At 33.0% G+C, this 26159-nt stretch overlaps 5 protein-coding genes and 1 pseudogene across 5 annotated transcripts; 2 read left to right on the top strand and 4 right to left on the bottom strand.

The window, feature by feature from the left end:
* Positions 1-779: 779 nt before the first annotated feature.
* LOC107934365 (probably inactive leucine-rich repeat receptor-like protein kinase IMK2) lies at positions 780-2499 on the bottom strand. Its single transcript, XM_016866789.2, has one exon. It carries the CDS (start codon positions 2264-2266, stop codon positions 1064-1066), a length of 1203 nt encoding a protein of 400 aa, XP_016722278.1. The 5' UTR covers positions 2267-2499; the 3' UTR covers positions 780-1063.
* A 1925-nt stretch (positions 2500-4424) lies between these two features.
* LOC107934388 (RING-H2 finger protein ATL66) lies at positions 4425-4922 on the bottom strand. Its single transcript, XM_016866811.1, has one exon. It carries the CDS (start codon positions 4920-4922, stop codon positions 4425-4427), a length of 498 nt encoding a protein of 165 aa, XP_016722300.1.
* Positions 4923-6615: 1693 nt separating this feature from the next.
* Positions 6616-9016, top strand: LOC107934368 (probable LRR receptor-like serine/threonine-protein kinase RKF3). Its single transcript, XM_016866792.2, has one exon. The coding sequence runs from the start codon at positions 6949-6951 to the stop codon at positions 8833-8835; it is 1887 nt and encodes a 628-aa protein (XP_016722281.1). The 5' UTR covers positions 6616-6948; the 3' UTR covers positions 8836-9016.
* Positions 9017-11065: 2049 nt separating this feature from the next.
* On the top strand, positions 11066-13670 carry LOC107934421 (probable LRR receptor-like serine/threonine-protein kinase RKF3; annotated as a pseudogene).
* Positions 13671-13699: 29 nt separating this feature from the next.
* On the bottom strand, positions 13700-16097 carry LOC107934422 (probable indole-3-acetic acid-amido synthetase GH3.6). The gene is made up of 3 exons (XM_016866849.2): positions 15560-16097; positions 15360-15467; positions 13700-15258 (listed from the first exon to the last, which is right to left on the bottom strand). The coding sequence occupies exons 1-3, from the start codon at positions 15871-15873 to the stop codon at positions 13932-13934; spliced, it is 1749 nt and encodes a 582-aa protein (XP_016722338.1). The 5' UTR covers positions 15874-16097; the 3' UTR covers positions 13700-13931.
* Positions 16098-17650: 1553 nt separating this feature from the next.
* LOC107934360 (uncharacterized) lies at positions 17651-24523 on the bottom strand. Its single transcript, XM_016866785.2, has 4 exons — positions 23144-24523; positions 19399-19606; positions 18530-18659; positions 17651-18444 (listed from the first exon to the last, which is right to left on the bottom strand). Exons 1-4 carry the CDS (start codon positions 24007-24009, stop codon positions 18176-18178), a joined length of 1473 nt encoding a protein of 490 aa, XP_016722274.1. The 5' UTR covers positions 24010-24523; the 3' UTR covers positions 17651-18175.
* Between the last annotated feature and the right edge of the window lie 1636 nt (positions 24524-26159).

Here is a 26159-nt window from a genome sequence, read left to right on the forward strand (position 1 = left end):
TGAACTTGAAAACCTAAATTAAAGAGGTACTTTTTTTTAGATCCAGTCAATGGGTGGTGTCAGATCCATTAGCTTCATGGAGCAAAGAATGGGTGGTGGGCCTTACATCCCATGCAACTTTGCCAAATAAAACGGCTACGTTTGTAGTGACCTCACCGGTGTTAATGGGTTTAAGCATATAGGCCCATTTAAGTTTGCTTATAATTTTAATATCTAATTCAATCGTCAAAAAATCATTATTGTATCAATTAAGAGTATTAGTTAATATAGTCGTTAATTTGAATATTTATAAAATCTTAATTGAGTTGATGTACGAGTTAATAAAAGATCACCTCAATTTGGAAATAACTAAAATATCGTTATTTGTATTATTTTAAAACTATTTTTATCTTTTCTTTTATGTAAAAAATTTGGAAAATGCACATATATAAAGGATTTAAACTCCAAACATTATATTTTCAACATTTCTATTTTACCATTTCAATTAAAGCTCATTGTTGAACGTTTGCTTTTTTCACCTACATTATGGGTGTAGTGTAATCTAGTTAAAAAGTTTAATTCAATTATGACGAACTTATATTGATTACACCAACTTATATCTAACGTGTTGATAAAGCAAATAATATTTATGACACATTATATTTTCAAGGGAAAATATAAATTCGAACCTTAGAATTATTAAGAGTAATAATCACGAACCCCAAATATAGAATGTAAAATAATTATAAAAAATAAAAAAGTTTCTTTTTTAATTCCAATTAACATTAAACAAAGTGAGATAGGTGAAATAGTACATACTATGATTTTATGATAATCAAGAACATAATAAACCACAAAAATAAAAAAGTAAAAATTACAACTTACATTTTCTAATTTATCAACAAATTTTCTTTGAAAAGAAAAAAAAAATCAACAAATTCGTTTTGAACCTAAAACATATTCAACAAATTTTCTTATAAAATAAATAAACGAATAAAAAAATCCAGTAAAATAAATAAAAAAAATTTCCCATTATTTTTATCTTCCTAAAGTACCCGGCACTAGCACTTAAGAAATTACCAATCTACCCTTTCCATTCGTTACAGAGGGAAGTAGGCCTAGTCTTCTGTGTTTCAAACTTCAAAGGGCAGGGCGTCTGTACGGGCGGCACCATGCAGTTATACTGTATACACAGCGAAGTGCTTTGAGGGATCTCAGCCGTTGGATTAATCCCGATCCCGGTCAAAAAATTATGCTGCAAATAAAGTGTTTGTAAGCTGGCCGATAATAAACGGTCCACTAAGCTGTCCGGTACCTGACCCGTGAACCGGTTATGATTCAAGTAAAGATTCTGCACGGTCGAGAACATCGGTGAAATTCGACCCGAAAGCATGTTATGGCTCAGATCAACGGTCGAGATCTTCACTTGATCGCCTGGTTGGACTGGACCGTAAAACGAGTTTCTTTGCAAGTGAAGGTTTGTGAGAGGAAATGAGAAAATCCGGTCGGGGATTGGACCGGTAAAACGGTTAAAACTCAAGTCTAGGAAACTTAACTGGTCGAGCCGGGATAGGACACTGTCCACCGGTCCACTCAGTTGGTTCCATGAGAGAGAGAGGAACTGGAGGGAAGGAGAGAAGGAGTTGGGGAGTGAACTGGTGAGAGCGTTCCGTTTTAGGTCCAACCGGGTTAAGGCTTGGGAGAGAAACGGAGGGACCGAACCGGAGAGGTTATTGTGGCAGAGAAGAACATTGGTAAGCTCCGGTAAGGTCCCGATAGAACGAGGGATTTTACCGGTGAGTCGATTGTAACTGAGATCAAGCGTTTTAAGCCTTCTCAGTCGACCGAGACTCGCCGGTATATCCCCGGAGATAAAATTCCGGGTTATCGCAAGAACCCGAAGGTTCTCTAATCGCGAGATCGACATCGGCAACGACCCGAAGACCCGACCCGGAACCAGAGAGAACTCTGTAAGTGCTGAGAGTTTACCAATAGCCGTGTCTAACCTTCCGGTTAAACCCGGAAAACCAGCACGCGGGTCACCTAGATTAAGAGCTATTACCTTATCGGACTCACAGTAAACTCCGGTGAAGTTACAAGGATCGGAGGTGAAATCCCAGGAAGCAAAAAAACTAGACCCCGGTAAATCATTCATCGACTTCCTAATCAACTGTAAAGCTAAAAAATCAAGTGGGTCTAAAATTGCAAAAGCCAAGAATCTACATTGAAACAGAGCAGCTAAAAACAGAGCATAAGAAACCAATCTCTTTCTTCCTTGTTTCCCCATTGAAAGAGCCGATGGGCTTTTTTGGGTCCACGAAGGTTAGCTTTCTTATTGACAGAATACTATCAACTCAAAGGTGAAAGCTTTTTTAATGGCTTGAAAGAGAATGAAGAAGAAGAAGAAGAAGAAGAAGAAGACTGGAGATTGGGTTGTAAGAGGAAATGCAGAGTATTGATGGCTTATAGATGCTGATTACTGAAAAGGGAGTGAATCAGTGAACGTATATTTTTTGGTTTAGTTTATTATTATTTTTTGGTTTTTGATTTTGTTTCATTATTGGGATAGGTTCGGGAATAAACGGTTGTCCGAACCTGTTCGTAAGGTAGAAATTTAGGTTCGGAGAGTGCGGAAGCTGTATTAGTGCAATTATGTTCTCTTATAGAAAGTAGTGTATAGAAAGTAATGTTACGACAAAAGCAATTATATTTCTCCGGATCGAGGTTTAGGGTTGTGAATTCCATCGCTTGATGTTTTATATACAAGTATCAAACAAGTCTAGTATTCCATTTCGATTTTTTTTATTAAAAAAATGAGTAAATTAATTTTTTTATATTTCTCACCATGTGAATTAGAGTATTTTTTAAAAAATAAATTCATGAATCATACAATTTAGAGAAAAAAATAGCAAACACTCGTCGTAGATGGTGAAAGACAAGCTCCATCAATACAACAAAGGCTTTAGCCTCAGCACCAATAGAACATTATGACACGTTGATAATTGACTTTGTCACAACTCAAGCACGACGTATCTGGAGTGATTGCAAGCACTTAATACGATAAGGAAATTAGCCCCGGATGATCCAAAACGGCGAGCAAAAGTCGACAAAAGAATCGAGCATTCACCAAACTAGAGAGGACGTCAACAAAACCATCCTTAATATCATATGTAAAACTAAGTTTACATGCATAAACAAGACTAAAAAACGTGCTACAAGAGCATACAATACTTATTAAACAATGGAAAAACAAACAAAAAATATATAAAACTTAAGACAACATTGGTCCAGATCGACACGTGAAATCATTTATTATTTTAAAATACTCTCAAAGCATAAACAAATTAAGAAGTTGACGAAGAGCCACCCATTTTTCAAGAAAAACTACTGGTAGTCGATGGAGTTTTAGCGAACGACAAGCACCGTGGAGACAATAAATAGACCCACAAAATAGATTTGCAAACTGAAAAGAGATAAGACATGTGTAGTGAATCAGAAGAAGAAAGAAATAAATGATTAATGGGAGAGGAAAAAGGCGAGTGATAGCTAGCTCAAAAGTTGACACCGCTGTTGAGGAAAACAAAAAATAAAAAACAAATAGCTTGGGGAGAAAAACATTAAAAGTTTTTAGGGTTTTTTAGTTATTAATCTCTGCATTTAAGGAGGATTTTAAAATTATAGGAAAATCACTAAACCCGTATAGAAACCCGACCCATCTTATGCCCGATTGACCCGAGAAAACCCATTCTCGACTGACCCGACACATCACTAATCTAAACAGACAATTAGTAAGGATATTTATCAAATTTTCTTAAGAATATTGACAAAACAAATACCCTACTTTTCACTACATTAATCATGCATTTATTATAAAAAAAAATCATATTACCAATGTAAATGATTACTTTTGTTTCCTTATTAATATTTTCTCTAAACTAAAATAAATCATATAAAATGATCATGGGAATTTTTTATTTAATTATATGATTATATATGTACCTATTATTCGAAAGGGTAATTACACTCACGGTCACTTTTGTTTATCTTAAGTTACATTTTAGTTATTTATCTTATCGTGTTGTAATCTTTTAGTCACTGAACCGTTAATTGCTACTAACGTGACATGTTAAACATCCATATTTTTTTTGTTTTGAGCAATTTAATTTTTATTTTATGTTCTTTAAACTTTCCAATTTTTTCTTTATTTTCTATTTTCTTCTGTTTTAATTAAAACTTAAGTGACTTATTCGAATTTAAAAAGAAAAAACCCAAAAAAAAACCAACTTATTTTTAATTCTTAATAACCAAAATTTATTGTCGACTTACAATTGAATTCTCAAAATTTTAATATTATATCAATTAGGTACATTCATCAATCTATTGCCGACTTAAACACTAAATACCAACTCGTATCTAACCCATAAAATATGTAAGACAAATAAATATCAAGTGGTTGGAGACGATGCTAGTTCCAAAGTGTAGACTGAACCACGACAGAGAGGGCAAACCTCATCCTTAACCAACCATTTATCTATACAAAGTTGATGGTACATATGTTTGCAGTTAGGAAGAACCCTACAAGTATCCCCATCTTTAAACACTTCCAAGCATATAACGCAATCTGCGTGACATGATTCGATTTCTCCCTCAATCTTGTACTTAACAACGGTCCCGACCGTAATCGGCCTCGGAACTTCATCCAGCAACGTTGATCGGCTTCGCATGGCGTGATCAACTGCCGCTACATATCTCGGCAACCTGTTTTCGATGTCCTCGTCGATATCCCGGCAAAAACAATGGAGCAGCATCAAGATAAACACGACCGTGAAGTATAAACAAGACCAGACAAGAAATACCATGAAAATAAGGATTATGATAATAATGGGGATAGCAAGCATGACCCCTACGGGTATTGCAATTATCATGCTGATCGGTGGTTCCATTATTTTGAGAGATTCAAAGAGATTTTTTTTGGTATATTAATCAACTTAAAGGCAAATTCGATTAAGGGCTATATAAAGATAAGATAATAGACTTTTATGATAAGTAGGATTTAACTATAAAAATTAAAATATAATAATAAATCTATTCTAAAACCTTAAATCCCCTAAATATTACTTATAAATTAAAAAAATTCCTAAATTTCAAAAAAAAAATGGTTGCTCTAAGCCCAATCGTAAAATCTTTTAATGACGAAGCTATGAGTTTTGTTAAGATAATTACCATCACCAGTCCAAAACCCAAATGGATTTGGGTTGGGTTGCAATAAGCTCGTAGGATTGGCTTGCAGCTGATCACAGGACAGGTTCGCATAAGATCCTATGGACACGTGTTTAGTCTAGAAGAGGATATATGTCTATATACATGTATATATTGCATTCTAATTGAATATTCAAAATATCACTATCATATCAATCAGTTCATTCTATAATTAGTTTAGGCATTAAATAGTATCTCAAATTTGAGAAAGATCATATATATATTGCATGAAAGGAGTGAATCTAGGGTGTTAAAAATAAATAGATAAATAGTTATCTAGATTTTAATGATATTGTCTATTTTTTCAATATATCAGATTCAAGCTCTTTATATGGTGAATACACATGTATTTACAATTTTGTGCTATAAAATGCTACATGTCTAATTTGAATTGTATTTAACAACTAAATTGATAGAAGAACATGATAATGCAATGTTGATGCTTTGATCATTTATTTAAAACATGCTAAGTTTTAGGGACTAATTTGCAATTTAGACGTCAGTTTTAAAATGTTTTTGTATTATCCCTTGAATTGACTTCATTTTCACCTTACTGAGGTTCTGGAAACAGTCGGAAAATGTTTGCCCTTAGCAAAACATGTGGGAAATTCATTTTCCTAGATGGAAACAAAGCATGCCTCACTATAATAACACGAGTTGTTGAAATTTCAACTAACACCAATATACTTTTTATTTACAAGTGGAAATTTATTTAGTCATCCACTAAAAGGAAAAATAAAAGTCAATATGCTCAATGCAAAATAGTGTAATAAGATGGTTGGATTTTTTAAAATAATATTCCGAGTTTAAGTCCTATTAACATGGGATTGTAGCGTTTGTTACCCTTTTTTTGATAGGCGAAGAGGTTTTAGCGATTAAATATGATCGGAGTTCAATTCTCCATCCATCGAGTGAATTGTCACAAACTGTTACAATCTTAACATTATTCTATCAACAAGTCTCTTGAATGAAAAAAATAATATAAGAATTTTTTTATAGAAATTTAATTTGATTTAGCTTTGGATTTAATCAAAATGTCAATAGAGAGTAAAAGTACCATAAAAGTCTTTGTATTAAAAGTCGGAATGCATTTTGTTCCTTCTACTAAAAAATTGAGTAAATTAGTCCATTAACTTTAGATGAAAGAGCAAAATGGTCATTTTGTTAAAACTTCGTCCATTTTTATTGTTAAAAACTGGACTTTATACATTAATATTGTATACAAATAACACGTTATGTGTCACTGTTTGATTATGTCAATTTTTAACTCTACTTTAAATAAAAAAATCTTTAATTTAATATATAAGAATTAATTGTAACATGAATCATCCATTTGCATCATCTATTACCAATAAAGAAGAACACTGCAATAAGTAAGAATGTGTTTGGTTCCTAAGAAAAAAATGACACCATTTTGAAACCTGGGGAAAAGACGAAAGGTTTTTAGGAACCCAAATTGGACCCGAAACGAAGAAAAACGAAAAACCAATCACATCATCGATAAATAAAAGTAAAAACCACAAAACCAACCTTCCACGAATTTTCCAACTCCGTTTCTCCACCGCCATCTCCGCCGTCTCCGAATCTTTTTCACCCGTAACTGTCTCTAATCTTTCAAAAACATAAAACCCAGAGACGAAACTTAATAATTAATCCCATAATCACCACCACCAATGAATTATTATCTTCCATAATCAAATTTCCACCCAAATGTCCTTTAATTATCTTCTCTTCTTGTTCTTCATCTTAAACCTTTTCCCATTTTGCTTTGCTCAAAACGACACCGTATCATGTCCCTTAAACTTCACCATCCTACGGCCGGCTCTTCCCAACAGACCCCAACACAACACCACCAGCGAGTGCCATTACCTCCTCCAAGGCCTCCGCCTTGTCCTCTCCGACTACCTTAAACGCACCGGTTTGTTCTTCCCTCCTTTAAACACCTCGGAGTCCTGTTGGGAATCTTACCAGTCCCTCCTCCCAAGCTTCAACATCCGTTCTTCATGTGGTCTCGAGACCGACTGGATCTCCCAAGGCTGCAATAACTTAACCACGAAAGCCGAATTCGAAGCTTCGACCCCAAACGCCACTTTAAACGACGTGGTTTTGAATTGTAACCAGTCGTTACATGGTTCAGCTTGTGCTTCATGTGTTCGAAGCTTGGCTAATTTACAAGCTTTACACTCGGTGAACAGTTCGATAGCAAACGTGTCTGATTGTACGGCTTACCCCTTTATTTACGCAGCAGCTGAAGCTAATTACTTGGGACCAACTGATGAAGATACAGCTTCTTGTTTGTTTTCAATTGATTTCAGTAATGGTGAAGGTAAGAAAAAAAATGTGAATTTGGGTGTAATAATCGGTGTTGCGATTGGTTTAGCTGTTTTCATTGTTGGGTTTTGGTTTGTTTATAGAAAACTTAAGGATTCAAAGAAGAAAAGAAGGGATCAAATTGGGAATCTTGAGAACAATTCTGGGTTGGATTCAATTAGTGAAAGTACTAATTTGGTTAAGTTTACATTCAATGAGATTAAGATGGCTACTAGGAATTTCTCAATAGATAACATTATAGGAAGAGGAGGGTATGGAAATGTGTACAAAGGGTACTTACTTGATGGTTCTGAGGTAGCTTTTAAGAGGTTCAAGAACTGTTCCGCCGCCGGCAATGCCAATTTCGTGCACGAAGTCGAGGTTATTGCTAGTGTTAGGCATGTGAATCTTGTTGCTTTGAGGGGATATTGTACAGCTACGACGCCATCGGAGGGTCACCAGAGGATCATAGTGTGTGATTTAATGAAGAATGGGAGTTTGCATGATCATCTCTTTGGTTCCACTAAAAGGAGACTTACTTGGCCTATACGTCAAAAGATTGCCTTAGGGACAGCAAGGGGATTAGCTTACTTGCATTACGGGGCACAATCGACAATCATTCATAGGGATATCAAAGCGAGTAATATACTTTTGAATGATATGTTCGAGGCCAAAGTAGCTGATTTCGGACTTGCTAAGTTCGCGCCGGAAGGGATGACGCATTTGAGCACTAGGGTAACCGGAACAATGGGGTATGTTGCCCCTGAATACGCTTTATATGGCCAATTGACCGATAGGAGCGACGTGTATAGTTTTGGAGTAGTGCTTCTTGAGTTGCTGAGCGGAAAGAAGGCACTCGATATGGGTGATGAGAACCAACCTTTAGTGGCTGATTGGGCATGGTCATTGGTGAAGAACGAGAAAGCTTTAGACGTTATCGAAGATGGCATGCCGGAGTTGGGGTCGCCGGACGTTATGGAGAAATACGTGTTGATAGCGGTTCTTTGTTCTCACCCGGAATTACAATGCAGACCATCTATGGATCAGGTTGTGAAAATGTTGGAAACAGACATTTCAGTTCCTTCGATCCCTGATAGGCCAATTCCTATCGTAGCTCGTATTGATGAGATTGAGAGATCTATAAGAAGTAATGGCTCAGGTCAGTTCATCAGTTCTGGTGGTCATCAGATGTTTGGTTATGAAAACAGTCATCATTCTGATTATAAGATGGGAGGGACAAGTTCAGGGTCTTCAATAGAAGTTCCTCATAAACACAACTCAACATAATAAAGGACCATTGAGTTCTCCAATGGTGTTATAAGGATACAATAGATTTACAATCAAGTAACGTTCATATAAAGTCAATAGATATAAGGCATACAGTGGTCATTTCAATTTATAAGTACTTAAAGGTGTACATATAGCAATTTTTTTTCTCTATCCAACATCAATTGATTTGTTCAAGAAATGGTGTATTGTGTTCTTTTTTTTTTTCTTGGTGTGTGTATGGAAATTCTTCTCTTCTTGGTCCAACTCTTCTATTGAGCCTCAAAGCTGATTTTCTTCATAGAAAGGGGAAGGAAAATTTGATCTTCAAAATAAAATAAAATAAAAGTTATTATATTTATAGCTCTAAATTTAGTCATCGCATGTAATTAATTATTCTAGTTGACGTTGAACTTAAAAATTGTTAATAAATTGTTACGTGTCGTGAAAATTTTTAATTTCTCAATAAATCTTCGAAATATTGATCGTAGATGACGAACAAATTCCTCTTAAAAGGTCTCTTATTGGACTTTATCTTCCTCATCTGTCAAGACTTGTGTCAGGTTCATAAAGAAGAAACACCTTTTATCTATTCAACTTTTATCTATTCAACTCTTATATAGAATAAGAAATGAATTCAATTCCCATCAATTGCAAAATTGTGAATTTGCATGGTGGATGGAGGTGTTCTTCCTTATGAACATGGCGCTATTCACGAAGAAGGTAAGAGACAAAGTTCAAAATTTATTGAAGGGGTTTGTTGGCCCTCAACCAATGACACCTTTCTGTTAAAGAAATTTCTTATCACTTGAAAAAAAGGCTTTGAAGTATGGTTCAACAATGATTGATGGACTCCTCTTATAAAAGGTAAGGTGTTGAGCTTAGGTTCCATACTCAATATCAGCCATGGATTTTGTATTTCGCCTTTACCAAGAGCTGCATCTGGTTCATGAAGGGAAATGCCTTCCATCCTGCAAACAAAGTCACAAATTACATTGGTGGGGATTTAACCCATATTCTATGACATATAGGAGTAGCATAGGTAAAAATGGGGTTGAAAAAAAAAATCACTAAATACTTTTTTAGTTTAGCAGCAATGTTGTAATCATAAAAACTTAAATTCCATCCTAGATTTCTCTTTCCAAATATAAAAGTTGAAAAAAAGTAATAAAATATATTTAAAATATACAACACGTTATCTAATTGGTTTTTTAATATACATGGAACGAGAAGCGAGAAGCTTGTAAGTGAAAGCAAATTTAGGGTTCGTTTGTTTATATGTAAAAGATTTTACGTAAAATATTTTTGCATTTTCCTGTGTTTATTTTACAGAAAACAATTTAATCAACAGAAAATGATTTATAGGTCAATGTAAAATAAGCTCTTTTTTTTCCCTGTTAAATGAAAAAAAAAACTACTCTATAGATAATTTTATTTTTATATAAAAATTAACTTAAATGAAGTCTAATATTATTATATTGATAATAATTTTTATTTTTATTTTTTTAAAATATTTAAAATATTAATATAAAATATTATATTTTTTAATATTATTAAACATACATATTTAATTATTTATATTTAGTCCTATAATAAATTATTAATATAATTTATTATTTTAATAAATTATTTAATATTGCAATTTTATTTTAATAATAAATTTTAAAAATAATAATTTCAAATAATATTATTCACAGGAAAATATCAATATTAATATTTTAATAATAAATATTTATTACAATTATAAATATATTAATAATAAATGTTTTGTAATATAAAGGTTAAAATATGCCATAAGTCTATTTACTTTTCACAAATTTGTAATTTAATCTCTGTACTTTTATTTTTAAAATTTTAGTTCTTTTACTTTTTAGATTTGAAAATCAAGTTTAATTGTTGACATTGATTTTTTTTGTCAATTTTGTGAATGTCACATTTTTAAATAACAAATACTCATTTGGTAGCCATGTAATTAAATATTTTTAACAAAATATTTTTAATATATGTAAAAACAATGTAAAATATAAAATTATAGATATAAAATAAACTCAATTAAACAATAAAAAAATAAAAAATCTCAAATGTATACTTGTTTAATTAAAAATAACTTTTATAAAATAATTTAAAGAAATCTATCAAATAAAATAAAATATTTTACACAAATTCATTCATACATTAAAAAATATTACTTTTTATATAAAAATAAATTATTTTCCAGAAATTATTTGTAGAAAACAATTTTACTATAAACTAAGTAGAAATTGCAGCCTAAAATATGCATTAATTCTATAAAAAACATAAAATAAAAGGAACCAACTTTGAAGGAAATTGCCCAGTGTGTTTCTCCGCCGTTTCTTGCTCTGCGCTATCCCGCTATTGCACATCATCTCATCTTCCAAACTTTTTCTTTTTCCAGTTTCCTTTAAAACTCTCAACGAAACTTCAAAAGTTAAAATCATAATCGCCTCTATGAATTGCTATCTCTCATAATCAAGTTCCACCCCTATGTCCTTTCACTACTGTCTTCTCTTCTTCATAATCTCAACTTTCTTCCCAGTTGGCCTTGCTCAAAATGGCAGCTTACCATGTCCCTTGACCTTCGCCATTCTCCAACCCATCCTTCCCACCACCTGGTCCCAACTCAACAGCACTTTGAGTTGCATGGTCGTCCGCCAAGGTCTCCGCTTCGTTCTCTCCGACTTCTAAGACGCACTGGTTCATTTGTCCCTCCCTTAAACTCCTCCGAATCATGCTGGCAATCTTACCAATCGCTCATCCCAAACTTCAACACCCGTTCCTCGTGTGGTTTCGAAACCGCTTGGATCTCTCAAGGCTGTATGGATTTAACCACGAAGGCTGATTTCGAAGCTTTAATCCCAAACGCTACCTTAACCGACGTGGTTTCCAACTGTAACCAGTCTTTGCGTAGTACCGCTTGTGCTTCGTGTACTAGCAGCTTGGCCAATTTGCTAGCTTTGTACTTGACCAACAGTTCGATTGCAAGCATCTCTGACTGCGTGGCATACCCGTCTATTTATGCAGGAGCTTCTGCTATTTACTTCGGAGCAACTGACACGGCCATTTGTTTATTTTCACTAGATATTCCTGTCCCTGATACCAGCAATGGTGAGGGTGAGAAACAAGGTGTTAGTTTGGGTGTATTAATCAGTGTTGGTGTTGTTGGTCTAGCTGTTTTCATTGGTGGGCCTTGGTTTGTTTATAGAAAATATAGGGATTCAAGGAAGAAAAGGAGGGATCGAATTGGGAATCTTGAGAACCATTCTGGGTTAGATTCCATTAATGAAACTATCGATTTTGTTAGGTTTACATTCGATGAGATTAAGAAATCTACTTAGAATTTCTCTACAGATAGCATTATAGGAAAAGGACGCTATGGCAATGTGTACAAAGGGTACCTACCTGATGGTTCTGAGGTGGCTTTGAAGAGGTTCAAGAGCTGTTCTGCTGCCGGCGATGCTGAATTTGCTCACGAAGTCAAGGTTATTGCTAGTATTAGGCATGTCAACCTTGTTGCTTTGAGGGGGTATTGTACAGCCACGATACCATTAGAGGGTCATCAGAGGATAATTGTATGTGATTTGATGAAGAATGGGAGTTTGCATGATCATTTCTTTGGTTCCACTAAAGGGAGACTTACTTGCCCTGTACGTCAAAAGATTGCACTAGGGACAGCAAGGGGACTGGCTTACTTGCATTACGGGGCACAACCAGCAATCATTCATAGGGATATTAAAGCGAGTAATATACTTTTGGATGACATGTTTGAGGCTAGAGTAGCTGATTTCGGACTTGCCAAGTTTGCACTTGAAGGGATGACACATTTGAGCACTAGGGTTGCCGGAACAATGGGGTACATTGCCCCTGAGTATGCATTGTATGGCCAATTGACCGATAGGAGTGATGTGTATAGCTTTGGGGTAGTGCTTCACGAGTTGTTGAGCAGAAAGAAGGCATTCACTATGAGTGATGAGAACCAACCTTCTGTATTGGCTGATTGGGTGTGGTCGTTGGTGAAGAATGAAAAAGCTTTGGACATTATTGAAGGTGGCATGCCAGAGTTGGGGTCGCCGGAAGTTATGGAGAAATACGTGTTGATAGCGGTTCTTTGTTCTCACCCAGAGTTACAATGCAGGCCATCTATGGATCAGGTTGTGAAAATGTTGGAAACAGATATTTCAGTTCCCTCGATTCCTGATCGGTCAATTCCAACTGTGGCCATTGATGAGATTGACAGATCTATAAGGAATCTTGATTCTGGTTGTCAGAAAGGAAGGACAAGTTCAGGCTCTAAATTAGAAGTTCCTCATAAGCTCAACTCAAAATAATAGGATCATTGAGCTCTCCAATGGTGTTCCCTGTTTGGTTTAGACTTTTGCTTCGTGAGCTCAGAGTTAAATCTGATGGCATAAAGATACAATAGATTTACAATCAAGTTAGGTTAAGTTGAATTCAATGAATATATAGGGCATACAGTAGTCACTTCAATTTGTAATAGCGTCTTGTTTTTTTTCTCTGCTGCATGAATTGATATCTTGAAGAAATGGTGTTTTTTTTCTTTTTGGAAATTTGCTATCAGCCTTGGCATAGGATCTAGTCACAGATCAAGATGAGCAAGAATTCTTGCTTTGACCTATGGTTACTCAAAGAGGTAGATTTTTGCTATGAGCCTCGTGCGTGAGTATAAGATATGGATATGTGTATAATGAGTGCATGCTCAATTATTTTTGCATATATTTAGAGAGTTCTTGAACGGTCATATCTCTATACCCATATCTTGGATACATGGACACAATAACTTCAAGAGATACAAAGATCCAGATCAACATATCAATAAATACATGGAACAAGAGAAAGAAGACACAAATGAAGCAACTATCGCTCTGTTTAGATTATAAATATGATAGTAGTTTACATATGATTCCAGTTATAGCTTGTATGGCATTTCAATGCTCACAAGTATTTAGGAACTGATAAAATAAGACAAATTCTGTTTCTCAAAGCACATTGATAAGTCCATTGAAGACCAACCTTCAATTATTCCTGTAAGTATCAAAGGGCTGCAAGCCATTAAGTATATAGAGATTCTTAAGCTAAGCTTATATAGTCACAATAACATTTTCTTCCAAAACATCAACAATGCTAGGGTTTCTTATAATCTTAGGTGGCTTATATTGACTAGCTGGTGTTCCATTCTCTATTGCTAGTTTTAGTAACCTATCAAAGCTACCACATTTCAAAACTGATAGTGATAAAGGGCTTATCTCACCTTTGTTCCTCTGCACCTTATAAATACTTCCTAAACTGTCTTCGAGATCTGAACAACATTTTCTAAGGTTTGATTCCTGCAACTTGTCCTGCAAAATCATATCACAGTCTTTAACTTCAATAAAGATCTTCAGTCTCTTAGGACTTGAACCGAAGTCAACGGAACTTGTAAACTCCACAATCTCTATTGCCATACCCATAGTATTTCTCAGTACAAGTTGAAAATTTTCCATGGCAGCCATCAGATCTCCCTCAGTCACTATCTCATATGAAGTTTTAGGAGCTCGCATCACAAACTCCAGCAAGGGAGATGAGTTGTAGAAACCAACAACTCTTACAATGTCACCTAGGCGATATCTATAAAACCCTCTATAAGTAGTCACAACTACTTCATACATCTTCCCTACTTCAACACCACAAACATCCACAGTTTCTTCACCAACAACATTGTTCTCAGCTAAATCAAATGGAAGGAACTCAAAATATGCAGCGGTTGGAAGCATAACAAATCTAGTCAAATCAGGTGGTTGCTTGATATCCAAGTTAATGGCCACGCAACACTCTGATGCAAAGTAATCCCCACCTACCAGAGGTACCTCCCCTGCATAGTACTTAAGCTTGGAATGGTACTGCTTCATACTCCCGGTCGTGACACTTCTAATATATCGAACATTTGGCCATAATTTATTCAAAATCCCACCCCAATCCTTCTTTTCAAAAATCAATCTAATTCTATTTGACAAATCTGGTTGTGGTCCACCAAGAACCTCAACAACAGAATCCCTCATTCGAACATCATTAATCACCGAACACAGGAACCCTTTTTCGATATCATCACATAGTTGCTTCCACTTGGATTCTAAGACCCTCATAGCTTTAATCAAACCTATGGCATATGGGACATGAATAGCATCTATAGAATCAGAATTTCTAAGACCACAGAGAAGGTGACAGTACATTTGGTGCTCAACATTTGATCCAAGAATCACTTCCATGGGGCTGCTGAGAGACATAAACAGAGAGCGATTCGGATTACTACTACTATGCAAAGGGAATGAAGAAGCTGCCATTACCTTGAAACCCCCTTTCGTGGTTGTAATGCTATCGGCATATATAAATACTAGCCTCTTATTCACTTCAGGCCTTGGAGGAAAAAACCTAAAAATTGAAAAAAAAAATCATCGAATTAACAAATGTCTTTGAATTGAAACGAAGATCAAATCATAGTTCACTTATTTAAATTTGGAAAAGAAAATTACTTTCGAAGAACAGCGGCGCTTCCTTGATGAGCTATATGCGACGCCCCTTTTGAAAGCGTTGAATCAAAGTAAGGTATCAATTTAGGCTTCATTGAACTCGTTCCAGAACTACTCAAAAACAAAGAAGATTAAAAAGTCAAACATATTGAAATTTTTGTTGACTTCGAAAAGAAATAAGTAGAGTAGAGTAGATCAGTTACCTGTAAAAGAAGCAAACGAGAGGGTCAACGGACAAGAGGTGGCGAGGATCGTGATCATCGTCACTGGTGCACTTGTCTCCGTCGGCTAATTGATTGATGTAATCAACGTAGTCATCGTAGCAAGATAACGGCACGGAGCGTCTAAAAGTGGCGGCGTCGATCGGGAGGTTGTGATCTCCGGCATCGGGGAGGTGGCGTTGGAGATAACGCACGCCGCGTTGGTGTTGGAGGATGGAGCGTAGAGTCTCGGCCTGATGACGAGAGAAATCCTTCGTTGATTCCTCTAGTTGCTTCAACAACGCGTCGTCTGTCATCTTAAAGTGAGGCTAGTGGTACAGTTGATAACCGGGTTCACTTACTGGACAACTTGGTGGTGGATGTGGCGATGGTAGCGGAAGACGATGGCGGTAGAGACAGGCGGGTCGTTTAAAAAAATAAAAAAAAAAAAGAGAGAGGGATTTTCACACGTGTTATGACTTTTGAAATTTTGGTACGAAGAAAATGAAAGAAAGATGCATTTGGATTTTTTCAATTTTGGACAGCTAGATTTTAGCTTTAGTCAAAATGGATTCGGGTATTAAAATAATTAAAAAATACTGTAGAGGAATAAAAAATTATTTTAAGATATTTAATTAATATAATTAAAACATAATCAGATATTTTAAAATTTATCTAAATATATTATTAAAAATAAATTATTTTTCAATTAAACTTTCCATACCTTTAATTTTTTTTTAAATAATAAAATTAATAAACATTTTAAAATAATTAATTTATAATTTAAAAATAATTTTAAATACTGTACTAGATTAATAAAATTAAATAAAATTAAACCTTTACAATTTTAATTATATATTAAAACAAGATATTTTAAATATATATATTACTATAGCAAGTTTTTAAGCAATTATGGTAATTCTCCTAAAAAAAAGTTTAAATTGTTTAAAGATAGAATTCAATCCTTCAAAAAATAGAAAACTATTTTTAATTATTTATTTTAAATACTGTTTACAAAATTGATTTTTCTAACATAATAAAAAATATATTAGATAGATGGCTTTAAGAATATACTGTTTTAAATGAAAAAAATGATTTAATTTCTTTACCATATTATATTTATAATATAAATAAATCGATTTAATATATTTTAATTAATACATATAATTAACATATATAGCATTTTAGACTATTATGATAAAGATACTAGGTCGGTTAGAAAATTTACATATATAATAAGTACAATTATATCGATAAATTCAACGGTTGAATTGTTAAAATATTAATCGTACAAAAAGATGCAAAATATTGTAAGTGAATCCCTTCTCTTATTTTAAATATAACATTATTTTTCAATATTTAACTGACTTCACTGATCAAAAGTCGATTAACATCAAAGTCCATCAATCGATTTTTGAAAAAAAATGGTTAATTAAATTAAATGAAAAGTTAACTTAATCAAGCGAAAAATTTGATTGCAATTAGACCTGATCACAGGCTAGGCCATGCCGATGTCAAATTTTAGACTCGAGCCCAACCTGACCCAAAAAATGGACCTAAAACTTTGCCCAAGTTCGACCTAGATAAAAAATGTTAAATCTAAGCCTAACCTAACATGCATTAAAATTTTTTATATAAAATAAAATTTAAAAATATAATATATCAAATACACTAAAAACATTAAAATAAATATTTCTCAATAAATTGAAAATACATTTAAACAATTTTATAGTTAAATAACACTAAAATAGTTGCAACTTATCAAACAAATGCCTCTAAAATAGTAGCAAAATTAACAATAAAATAAGAGTTATACAATATCCAAATAATAATAATAATATAGTAACAATATAATAGTAAAATGATAGCAAAACAGCAAAAAAATGGCAACAAACAGCAACAGAAAAAATTTAGGCCAATTAAGGTTGGACCGAGCTCGGACCAAAAATATTATCGAGGCCCAGCCCATTTAAAAAACGAGTCTTATTTTTTGTCCAAACTCATTTTTTAAGCTTATAGTTTTGTTCAAGCCCTCTCACTTTTTGAGCAGGCCTTCGGGTCTAGACAAGTGACCCAACCTATGATTATATCTAATTGCAATGACAAAAATATATATTATTAAAATTTAAATTGTTTTCCTTTAAAGAACTATGTACATTACATATAAATCCCAAACCAAATATAACCCGGTAAAAATATCATGGGAGCTCCTGTACTGATAGTCAAATTGCATTTTGTCCCCTTTACTTAAAAAAAAGACAAATTAATCACTATACATATCAAATAGCAAATTGATCATTTCAATTAAAAATTCTATCAATTTTTGCTGTAAAAAACTGGTCTTTGTACATTAGCATGAGGTACACATGACATGTCACATGTCACAGTGTAGTTATTTTGTCAACCAGACCAATTTTTAATAATACAAATTGATGATATTTAACAGAAAGGACCAATTTGCTCTTTAATATAATGTACAGGGATTAGTTTGCCTATTTTCTAAATAGAATGGACAAAATGCAATCTGATTCCTAGTAAAAGAACCTACATGATAGTTTTACCAATATAACCCTATAGTTTCTATTTCAAAATTATTTAAAGCAAAGTATAAATCTCCCGTCATGTATGTGTTTTCCATATGCTTTTTGATGGAGAACTGTCTGCTGTAATCTTCACGACTCTCTGTTTCGGTTGTTGCCGTCGCTTCCGGCTGCCATTTTCTATGAAATTTTCATCTGTTTTTACTACGTCGACTTTCACTATGTGATGATCTGAAGTCCCTTTTGAAGACAATACCGAATACGAACCCGGAACGAATTTGTACGACGAATTCGGAGATGCTAGTATGTAATCAACCCGAGTACCGTACTTGCATGTCCCTTGCACACCTGCAAGCATAGAAAAAAATAAAACCATGCTCGCATGACATTCAGTGAGAATTTTAATCAAACAGTTGGTGGGGTTATTTTTTACTTTGTCCTTTGGCAATCACGACGACGGGCTCACATTCCCCTGAGAAATCCTTGGCATCAGTGTACTGTTTATTCTTCAGGTATTTCATTACTTCAACCTTTGGTGTTGGTTTACCAATTTCTTCATAGTACTGTAAAATATAATGTACATTTATCGATACGTTGCTTTCGGAATTGGGAATTAAAATAGGTAAATTGCACTAGTAGTCACTTAACTATGAAAATTTAACAATATAGCCATCCAATTATGAAAAGTTACAAAAGTTTTAACCAACTATTCAATTTTATCTTTTTTGGTCACCAACGGTGCTAGCTTTTAAATTTGGCATAATAGCAACTTTAACCCTCAACATTCACAAATTATGTCAATTTAGTCATGAATCTAAAATATTTAATCCTCAACATTTACACATTGTGCAATTTGTTATTTTTGTTGCAATTTTGCTTTTCTTTGTGAAATTGAAGTTTAATTTTAAAAGAATTGAGAAAAAAATCAAAATTATTATCTTGGATTTTCGAGTATTTTCATTTTTTTTTATATTTTCAATCAAATTTAGTTGATAAATTTGTTTTTTTAGCTTATTAGGTGAAAGAGAGAAAAAGAAGAAGAAGCAAAACTACAAAAAAGACTGAATTATAAAATGTGTAAATGTTGAGGGTTAGATTTTTTTTAAAATTAAGATTAAATCGACACAATGTATAAACATTGAGGGTTAAAATGGTTATTATATCAATTTTAAAAGCTACCATCAACCGACGATAAAAAAAAGACAGAATTGTAGTGAAGTGATAAAAAAAAATTTCTAATATTTAGGTGACTACTAGTATGGTGTACAGATTAAAGTATAACGGGGCTCCATGAATATTTACCTTAACAATATCAGTCCATCTCTCTGTGGAGTAATCTGTTTCCTCCAAGGAATTGAGGCCTCCAGCTAAAATGTGTGGACCATCGTCGGATTGAATTATTGCGTTTATCTGTTTCATGCGCCAGTTCTCGTCGAGATGATCGAGCTGAGTGCAGTGGAAGTCGATTTCACCTGTTTGGGGCACATCAATGGTTGCTTTTAGGACATTCCTGTCGTCAATTATTCCAAGGGAATCATTAGCACAAGTTTTTAGTTCCTTCACTAATAGATACATCAAGATCCAAACTAGAAACTCATTTGAATCTCCCCAACTAGAAATGATTCAAAAATAATTTGAATTGAGTGTTAAACTTAAATAACTAAATTTGAGATGATCTGAGTGTCAAACTTGAATGATAAAACCAAAATTACTTAGATTCAAAAAATTTGACTGACAAAACCAAATTATCTAAACAAAAAAAAAGTTAAAACCCAAAATAACCAAACTGAAATGTTATGAACTCGAAATTACTCAAAATTTTTAAAATCCAAAATGATTATCCAAATTGACACGATCTAAAACCACTCTATTTCGTTCAATTGACATGTCTAGTTTAATGTCATGCTTTGATATTCTTCCCCAATAATTAGAAAAAGCTGGCCACCCATTAGGTAATAAGTTAATGTAATTTTTGGCCGTTGAATCCGACAAGTAAATCCATACATGGGTCAAAGTTGGATAAATTTTTTTGCACCTAGGATCGATGAATTCAATTTAAATAGTAAAAATATTAGTTAAAATTTAGTTTTAATTATAAAAATATATTTTATTAATTTTTGAACAATAAAACAAGTTTTTTAGAATTTTTTTGGAACTAAACCTTGATTTGTCAACCCGACCCATGTACACCTCTTTTAACAACTAATTGTACCTATTTTTATCCACTTTCATACCTAAACTTGAAACAAATTCAATTTTGGTACTTAAACTTGAATACTTAAATATATGATAACGTGACAATTTTAAATTGTGCCATATTATCAAATTAGACAATTAAAGATGCAATCTAAGATGGACTACAAAGGCATTGCAATAACTATTAGTAAAGAAATTTCATATAAAGTAAAATTTCCATTATGTATTATCTTGCTTGCAAGCTTTTTGAAGAAAGATGGATAAATTGTAGTGTTTCATTAATTCATCTAAATATAGATATGCCAGCAATACATTTTACCTAACTCTTAATTTGATATACATTCAAATCATAATTTCGTTTTCCATTGAAACAAACAGAAAATAGAAGTTGGAAAAAGCTTGTAGCACTATCTTTTTCTCCAGTTTAAGTAATGTTAACAACTATCATTCACTATTCATCATTCTCACAATTCTATAATTTCCCCACACATAGCTAAACTATGTGTTTGGTTAAATGCTATTTTCTTTACTAACTTTACCCACAAAGTCCACATAACCATTGATGTTGAGTGTCTATTTAGTTTTTTTTTTTTAAATATTCATATTGGTATGAGGATATGTCACTCAAAAATAAGTTGACAAAGGGTGAGGTGTGACTAGAGTGAAATCAGAAAATTTTTCTAGTTAAATTAAAATTTTATAAAACTTAAAGGATCAAAAATAAAATTTTACATTTTAAAGGGATCGGCTCTATGATCCCCTCCCTTAGGGGTCGCATTTAGGTGTGATGATTTTTTACTTACACCCAACCGTTAAAAAAGGATAATCCTTGACTCTTATTTTACTCGTCTTAGATTATGACAAACAATATGAATGAAAAAAACTTAGGTAAAAGATATATTTATAAAAAAAAGCTTATATTAAAACATTTTGTTAAAATAATTAAGTTAGAAGTTTTGAAGATGATATATCTTTATGTTCAAATCCCATTACAGTAATATTTTATTAAAAATACCTTTATATTAAAATTTATTACTTTCAATTTGATATATGTTTGACTCGTAACATCAATTTATTAAAACCTTAAATAATAGATATATTACAAAATCTTATAATAAAAAAATCTAATTAAAATATATAAATTAGTTAAAAAGTTATTAAGTCTTATAAAAAGTTTAAAAAAATTCAATTAAAAATATAAAATTAGTTGTAAAGTAAATGAGGGGTATTTTGAGTAGGTAAAATTCAATCTCAACTTAAACCCAAAAAATTTAATTAAAAACAACCCACTAAGTTCACTTTTTTCAAAAGGCTTCCAAATACATATATGCATTCGACGCTCTCGAACCCAACTAACGTAGGGTTACTATTACTTGCAGTGATAAGACTTCAATTATTGGAAGATAGGTAGGAAAGTTAGCCCAAATGAGAAGACAAAGAAAAAAAAAAAGTAGAAAATTCTGGGAAAAGGAAAGGAAAAATAGGTTGGAACTGCAAAACAATGTGGTAATTTTCTTATAAATTTTTTCCCTTTCGGGTAAATGGGAAAATTTCAGAAAAAAAAAATTAGTGTATAAAAGATGAAGAAAGTGGGTGCAAGTCCTTTTATTCTGTCAAAACAATATACAGCTGTTTATGAAAGATAATTGTTTGGAAGTACATGGTTATGCAATGACGATGAAGACGAAAAAGAAAGAGTTGAGGTGTTTACTTTAAAATTATTTGATTCTTGATTTGGCAGAGTTCAAGGTACCATTCTTGACTAAAATGATTTGGATGTCGGTTAGTTTTGTATAAGTCAATTTAAATAGAATTATTTTTTTATTTTAAAATTTCGAGTTTAGGTTAATTTAGACTTTGAATTGTTTCGAGTTTTAATTATTTTTGGGTTAAAGTTGGGTAATATTGTTTATGATTAATTTAGGTTAAGTGAAATTTATATTTCGACTAATCAAACTGAAATTTCAAGTTTGAATCAAGATTCACAATAAATGATATTTTGTTAAAGATTTCGAACTAAAAAAGAAGTCTACAAAGTGTTATTGTCCTCGAGGGTTTGTCTCCCTACTCGATCAAGAACTAGAGTGCTTGAAGAATCGACCTCTTTTAGCCCATGTGGTAGTATACTTGCCCAACAATGCCCCATAGATTATAAAGTATAGGTCTAAATCCAACCAATGGTGAGTGAGACATTCTTATTATGTGAACCCACCACCGATGTTTCTTCAAGCACTCGAGTTTGGGGGACAAACTCTCTCGAATAATACTAAATGTGTTAAGAGTCCGTCGATCCCGAACAAACAACACTTCTTTTAAAAAAATTTAAAATACCTCAACATGCTTAAAATATTAGGCTAAATGCTCAATTTAGGTCCCAAACTTTTAGGAATTTCTCACGTAAAGACTAAATCTTTCAAAATCATCATATAATAACCCAACTTTTACAAAAGTGATCAAATAAAGGTTTTTCACCTAATTCAACTCAATTTATAGTAAAAATTAAGTGAATGTTAGACCTGTCCAAGAGTCGAGTAGTCCGCCCAATCCGATAGGCTTGGGTCAAGTATTTTTAAAATTTAAAATATTAACTTTGAATAGTAAAATGAGTTTTTTTAGCAAGTCGACCTGAAAGCAGAAGTTTGAAATTTTTTTAGAACCGAGTTGATTCGAGACTTTTAAAAAGAATTTGATACTTATTTAATCATTTTGAAATATTTAACTCTCAAGTCTAAAAAGTTCAACCAACTTAAATATTTAACTATTCCTTAAATACTATTCAAAGGGTGAATAAAAAAATAAAATAAAAATTGAAAACATTTAAAGACGGTGAAGTAAAAGAAAAATTACTCACCTGAAATCTGCGTCATCAAAGATTTTCTGCACTTTCCACCGCTTAATCGGCCACTTCGAAAGCACGGCGTTGCCGAACTCCGGCGCCCAACTCTCGGCAAACACGTAGTTCATCCCCAGAGCAGCTGCTAAATCCGACAAAGGTCTCATCCCTTTCTCTTCCTCCGCTTTCACATCTTGCAAACCCAATATATCTGCGTCCAATTCTTTCAACACTTCCAACACCGTTTTCCTACTTCTATAACCTTCCCAATCATCGACCCGGTTCCCCAAATCCGTCGAAAAACTCACCGGAGCTTTACAACGACGGCGACCACCACCCTCCTTTTCATTTTCTGAGAAGCTCAATTGCCGGTTCCTCAGCAACGAAATCTCATTATCCGGTAAATTAATGGACACCCTCAGCTTAGATTTCACGAATTTTTGTTGTTTCGTGAGATTATCGCTTTCGTTCATGGAATTTGGGTGTAAGGGGGATTGTTTTAGTATACCCTTTGGCCGGTGATCGTTTGTAGACTTTGTAAAATCTTCATTATCGTAGTCAAAACTCGAAGATTTATCTGGTTTTGGCATTGCAGGTGCCATTGAAAACAGGGCGGCATTGAAAGTCGCTATACGAATTGGCCTCGCCGACGCCGAGTTTAAAACACCCGATTCGCCATTTTGGTGAATTTGCGAACCCCCATTCACGATCGTATCATCGTGAGGTTTGGTGTAGACTTTAATGACGATTTTGGAATTTGAACGGCAACGAACCGGCCATCGGAGACGAGGGAAAAGGCCTTTGATTCTTTTGTTGAGGATTTTGAGCATAGTGGAGAAATGGGTTTTGAACAAAATGGGTTCTAAAGCTGTTGATGATTGCATGAGCAATTGAAAACAGGGAAAAAATAACGATGATGAAGTGAAATGGAAATTGAAAGCTACTGGTTAGAGGTGTAAGAGAGGAAGGAGTGTTGCTGGAAAGGGTTTGGTGACACTTTGGTAAACACAAAGAAAGGGTTGAATTTTTTGAAGATTCTAACGTTAGTAAGTGATAAAAGATGTTGGATGTTGGGATCTCAAAATCAATTCAACTTCTTAAACTAAGAATTTATGGTCTAACTGATGGGATATAGATACGATTATTTGTGAATCAGTAAAAAATGGATTATAAATCGATAATTGACTCAATCAAACTAGAACCCATTTTAAAAAATTAAATTTTGAAGAATATAAATTTGACGAAAGATGTTGGAAAGGCAATGAAAATTTGTGGGAAAAAGCTAACAACTCCAACTAATATGCATTTAATAATTGATACTAAGTCTTTAATTAAGATTCTTATCCTGCGTACAAACTTCCCATGCAGTTTCCTTAGTGGAGCCTCCTATATTTGAACTCATTCATCAAGTATTGCCAAATGACTTGCTTTCATATCCAAACAAGATTGAGTTGGTGTGGGCTGTGGGGTTAGATTTGTTGATTTCCTCCAAAACTCAATTCCATAAGAAAAAAACCATTGAAATTTAAAGTAATTTAAATTTAAAAACAAACTTAAAATGATTCAAGCCTTAAGTAATGTGCCAATACAGGAGAATGTGGATTCGAGTGCTTTAAAGCACATTTTCCTCTTATTTATGGGTTGAGAGAGCTATGAGTAGTTCTAAGTGGTTAAAATAACTTAAATAAAAACTATTAAATAGTTCAATGTCTCTTTTGTGACTTTTTGAAGTTGAGTGATCAAAACGTAAACATATTGACAGTTTAATTAGTTTACATAAAAAGAAGTTTCCATTTTTGGGTCGAAAGAACAGCTTGTCAAGATCAAAGGAAAATTAAATTTGGCTTAATAGAGAATCTTGGGTTTTAGAGTTTTTTTGGCTTAGAATTTCAACGTGTTCATATTTACAAGCTTAAATTGTGTGTATCTTTAAATGATTTGTTTACAAAGGTAAAATTTTATTATTAGTCCCTATATTATATGCAAGTTTTGAATTTTGTTATTTTATTATAATTTGGTTAATTTTTGTTTTCGAACTTTTTGAATTTTGAAATTTTAAAAAATCTACTATTAATCTTGTACCATGCGTAAGTTGTGGGTTTGGTCCTTACTATTTAGTTTGATTATTTTTAGTCATTATTCAAACAATAGTCATCAATCTCATTAACTAAAATAACATGCTTTTTATGAGTATTAAGCGGAAACAACAAGATAACATGGTATTACACATGTGAGAATATGTTTTATCGTACAAGATTTAGAAATAATAAATTTAATGCCCGTTAAATTCAGATTTAGTGCATGTACCACGCGTAAGTTGTTGATTCAGTCCCTGTATTTTAATTTGATCATTTTTAATCCCTATAATTTTTTATTTTTGGCCAAACAATAGTTGTTACATTCATTAGGTTATGCAATTTCCAAAACTTGACGCAACAAGCATATTATTACATATGTAATGTCATGTTAACTTGTTGTTTCCGTATATTACTCTCAGAAAAGCAAGTTCATGGATTTAACCATTGTCATTTGCATCTAACACTGAAATATTAAGATCGAAAAGTATATAACTAAAAATGATCCAAATGGAGACCATGAACTAAATCTGCAGTTTTACATACATAAAAGGACTAATAGCAAGATTTAACCAATTAGATTTAAAAGACTAAAATTTCAAAATTCTAAAAATGTCAAAAAAAATTTGACATTTAACTATTACTAATTAAGTCATGACTGAAATTTTAAATTTCAAAAAAAAATACATAAAATAAAAATAATGCGCATAGATCTCATTCACCATCGATAAATAATAACACGACACATTTTTATTAAATTAAACAAAAAAAATAAAGAATTTATAAATAAATACTAATAATTTTATTTAAACTTATTTAAAAGATTTATTTATAGTGAATTCAGGTAGCAATAGTAGAATCATGGTAGGTCCCAGGAAAGAGTGGCCTGCATCGCCGAAGTGTGAAGAGGGGACAAAAGGGCATCCACTAAAAGTATGGTCATAAAAAAAGATTGTATT

Source organism: Gossypium hirsutum, chromosome D08 (assembly GCF_007990345.1).
Source record: "Gossypium hirsutum isolate 1008001.06 chromosome D08, Gossypium_hirsutum_v2.1, whole genome shotgun sequence".
NCBI lineage: Eukaryota > Viridiplantae > Streptophyta > Magnoliopsida > Malvales > Malvaceae > Gossypium > Gossypium hirsutum.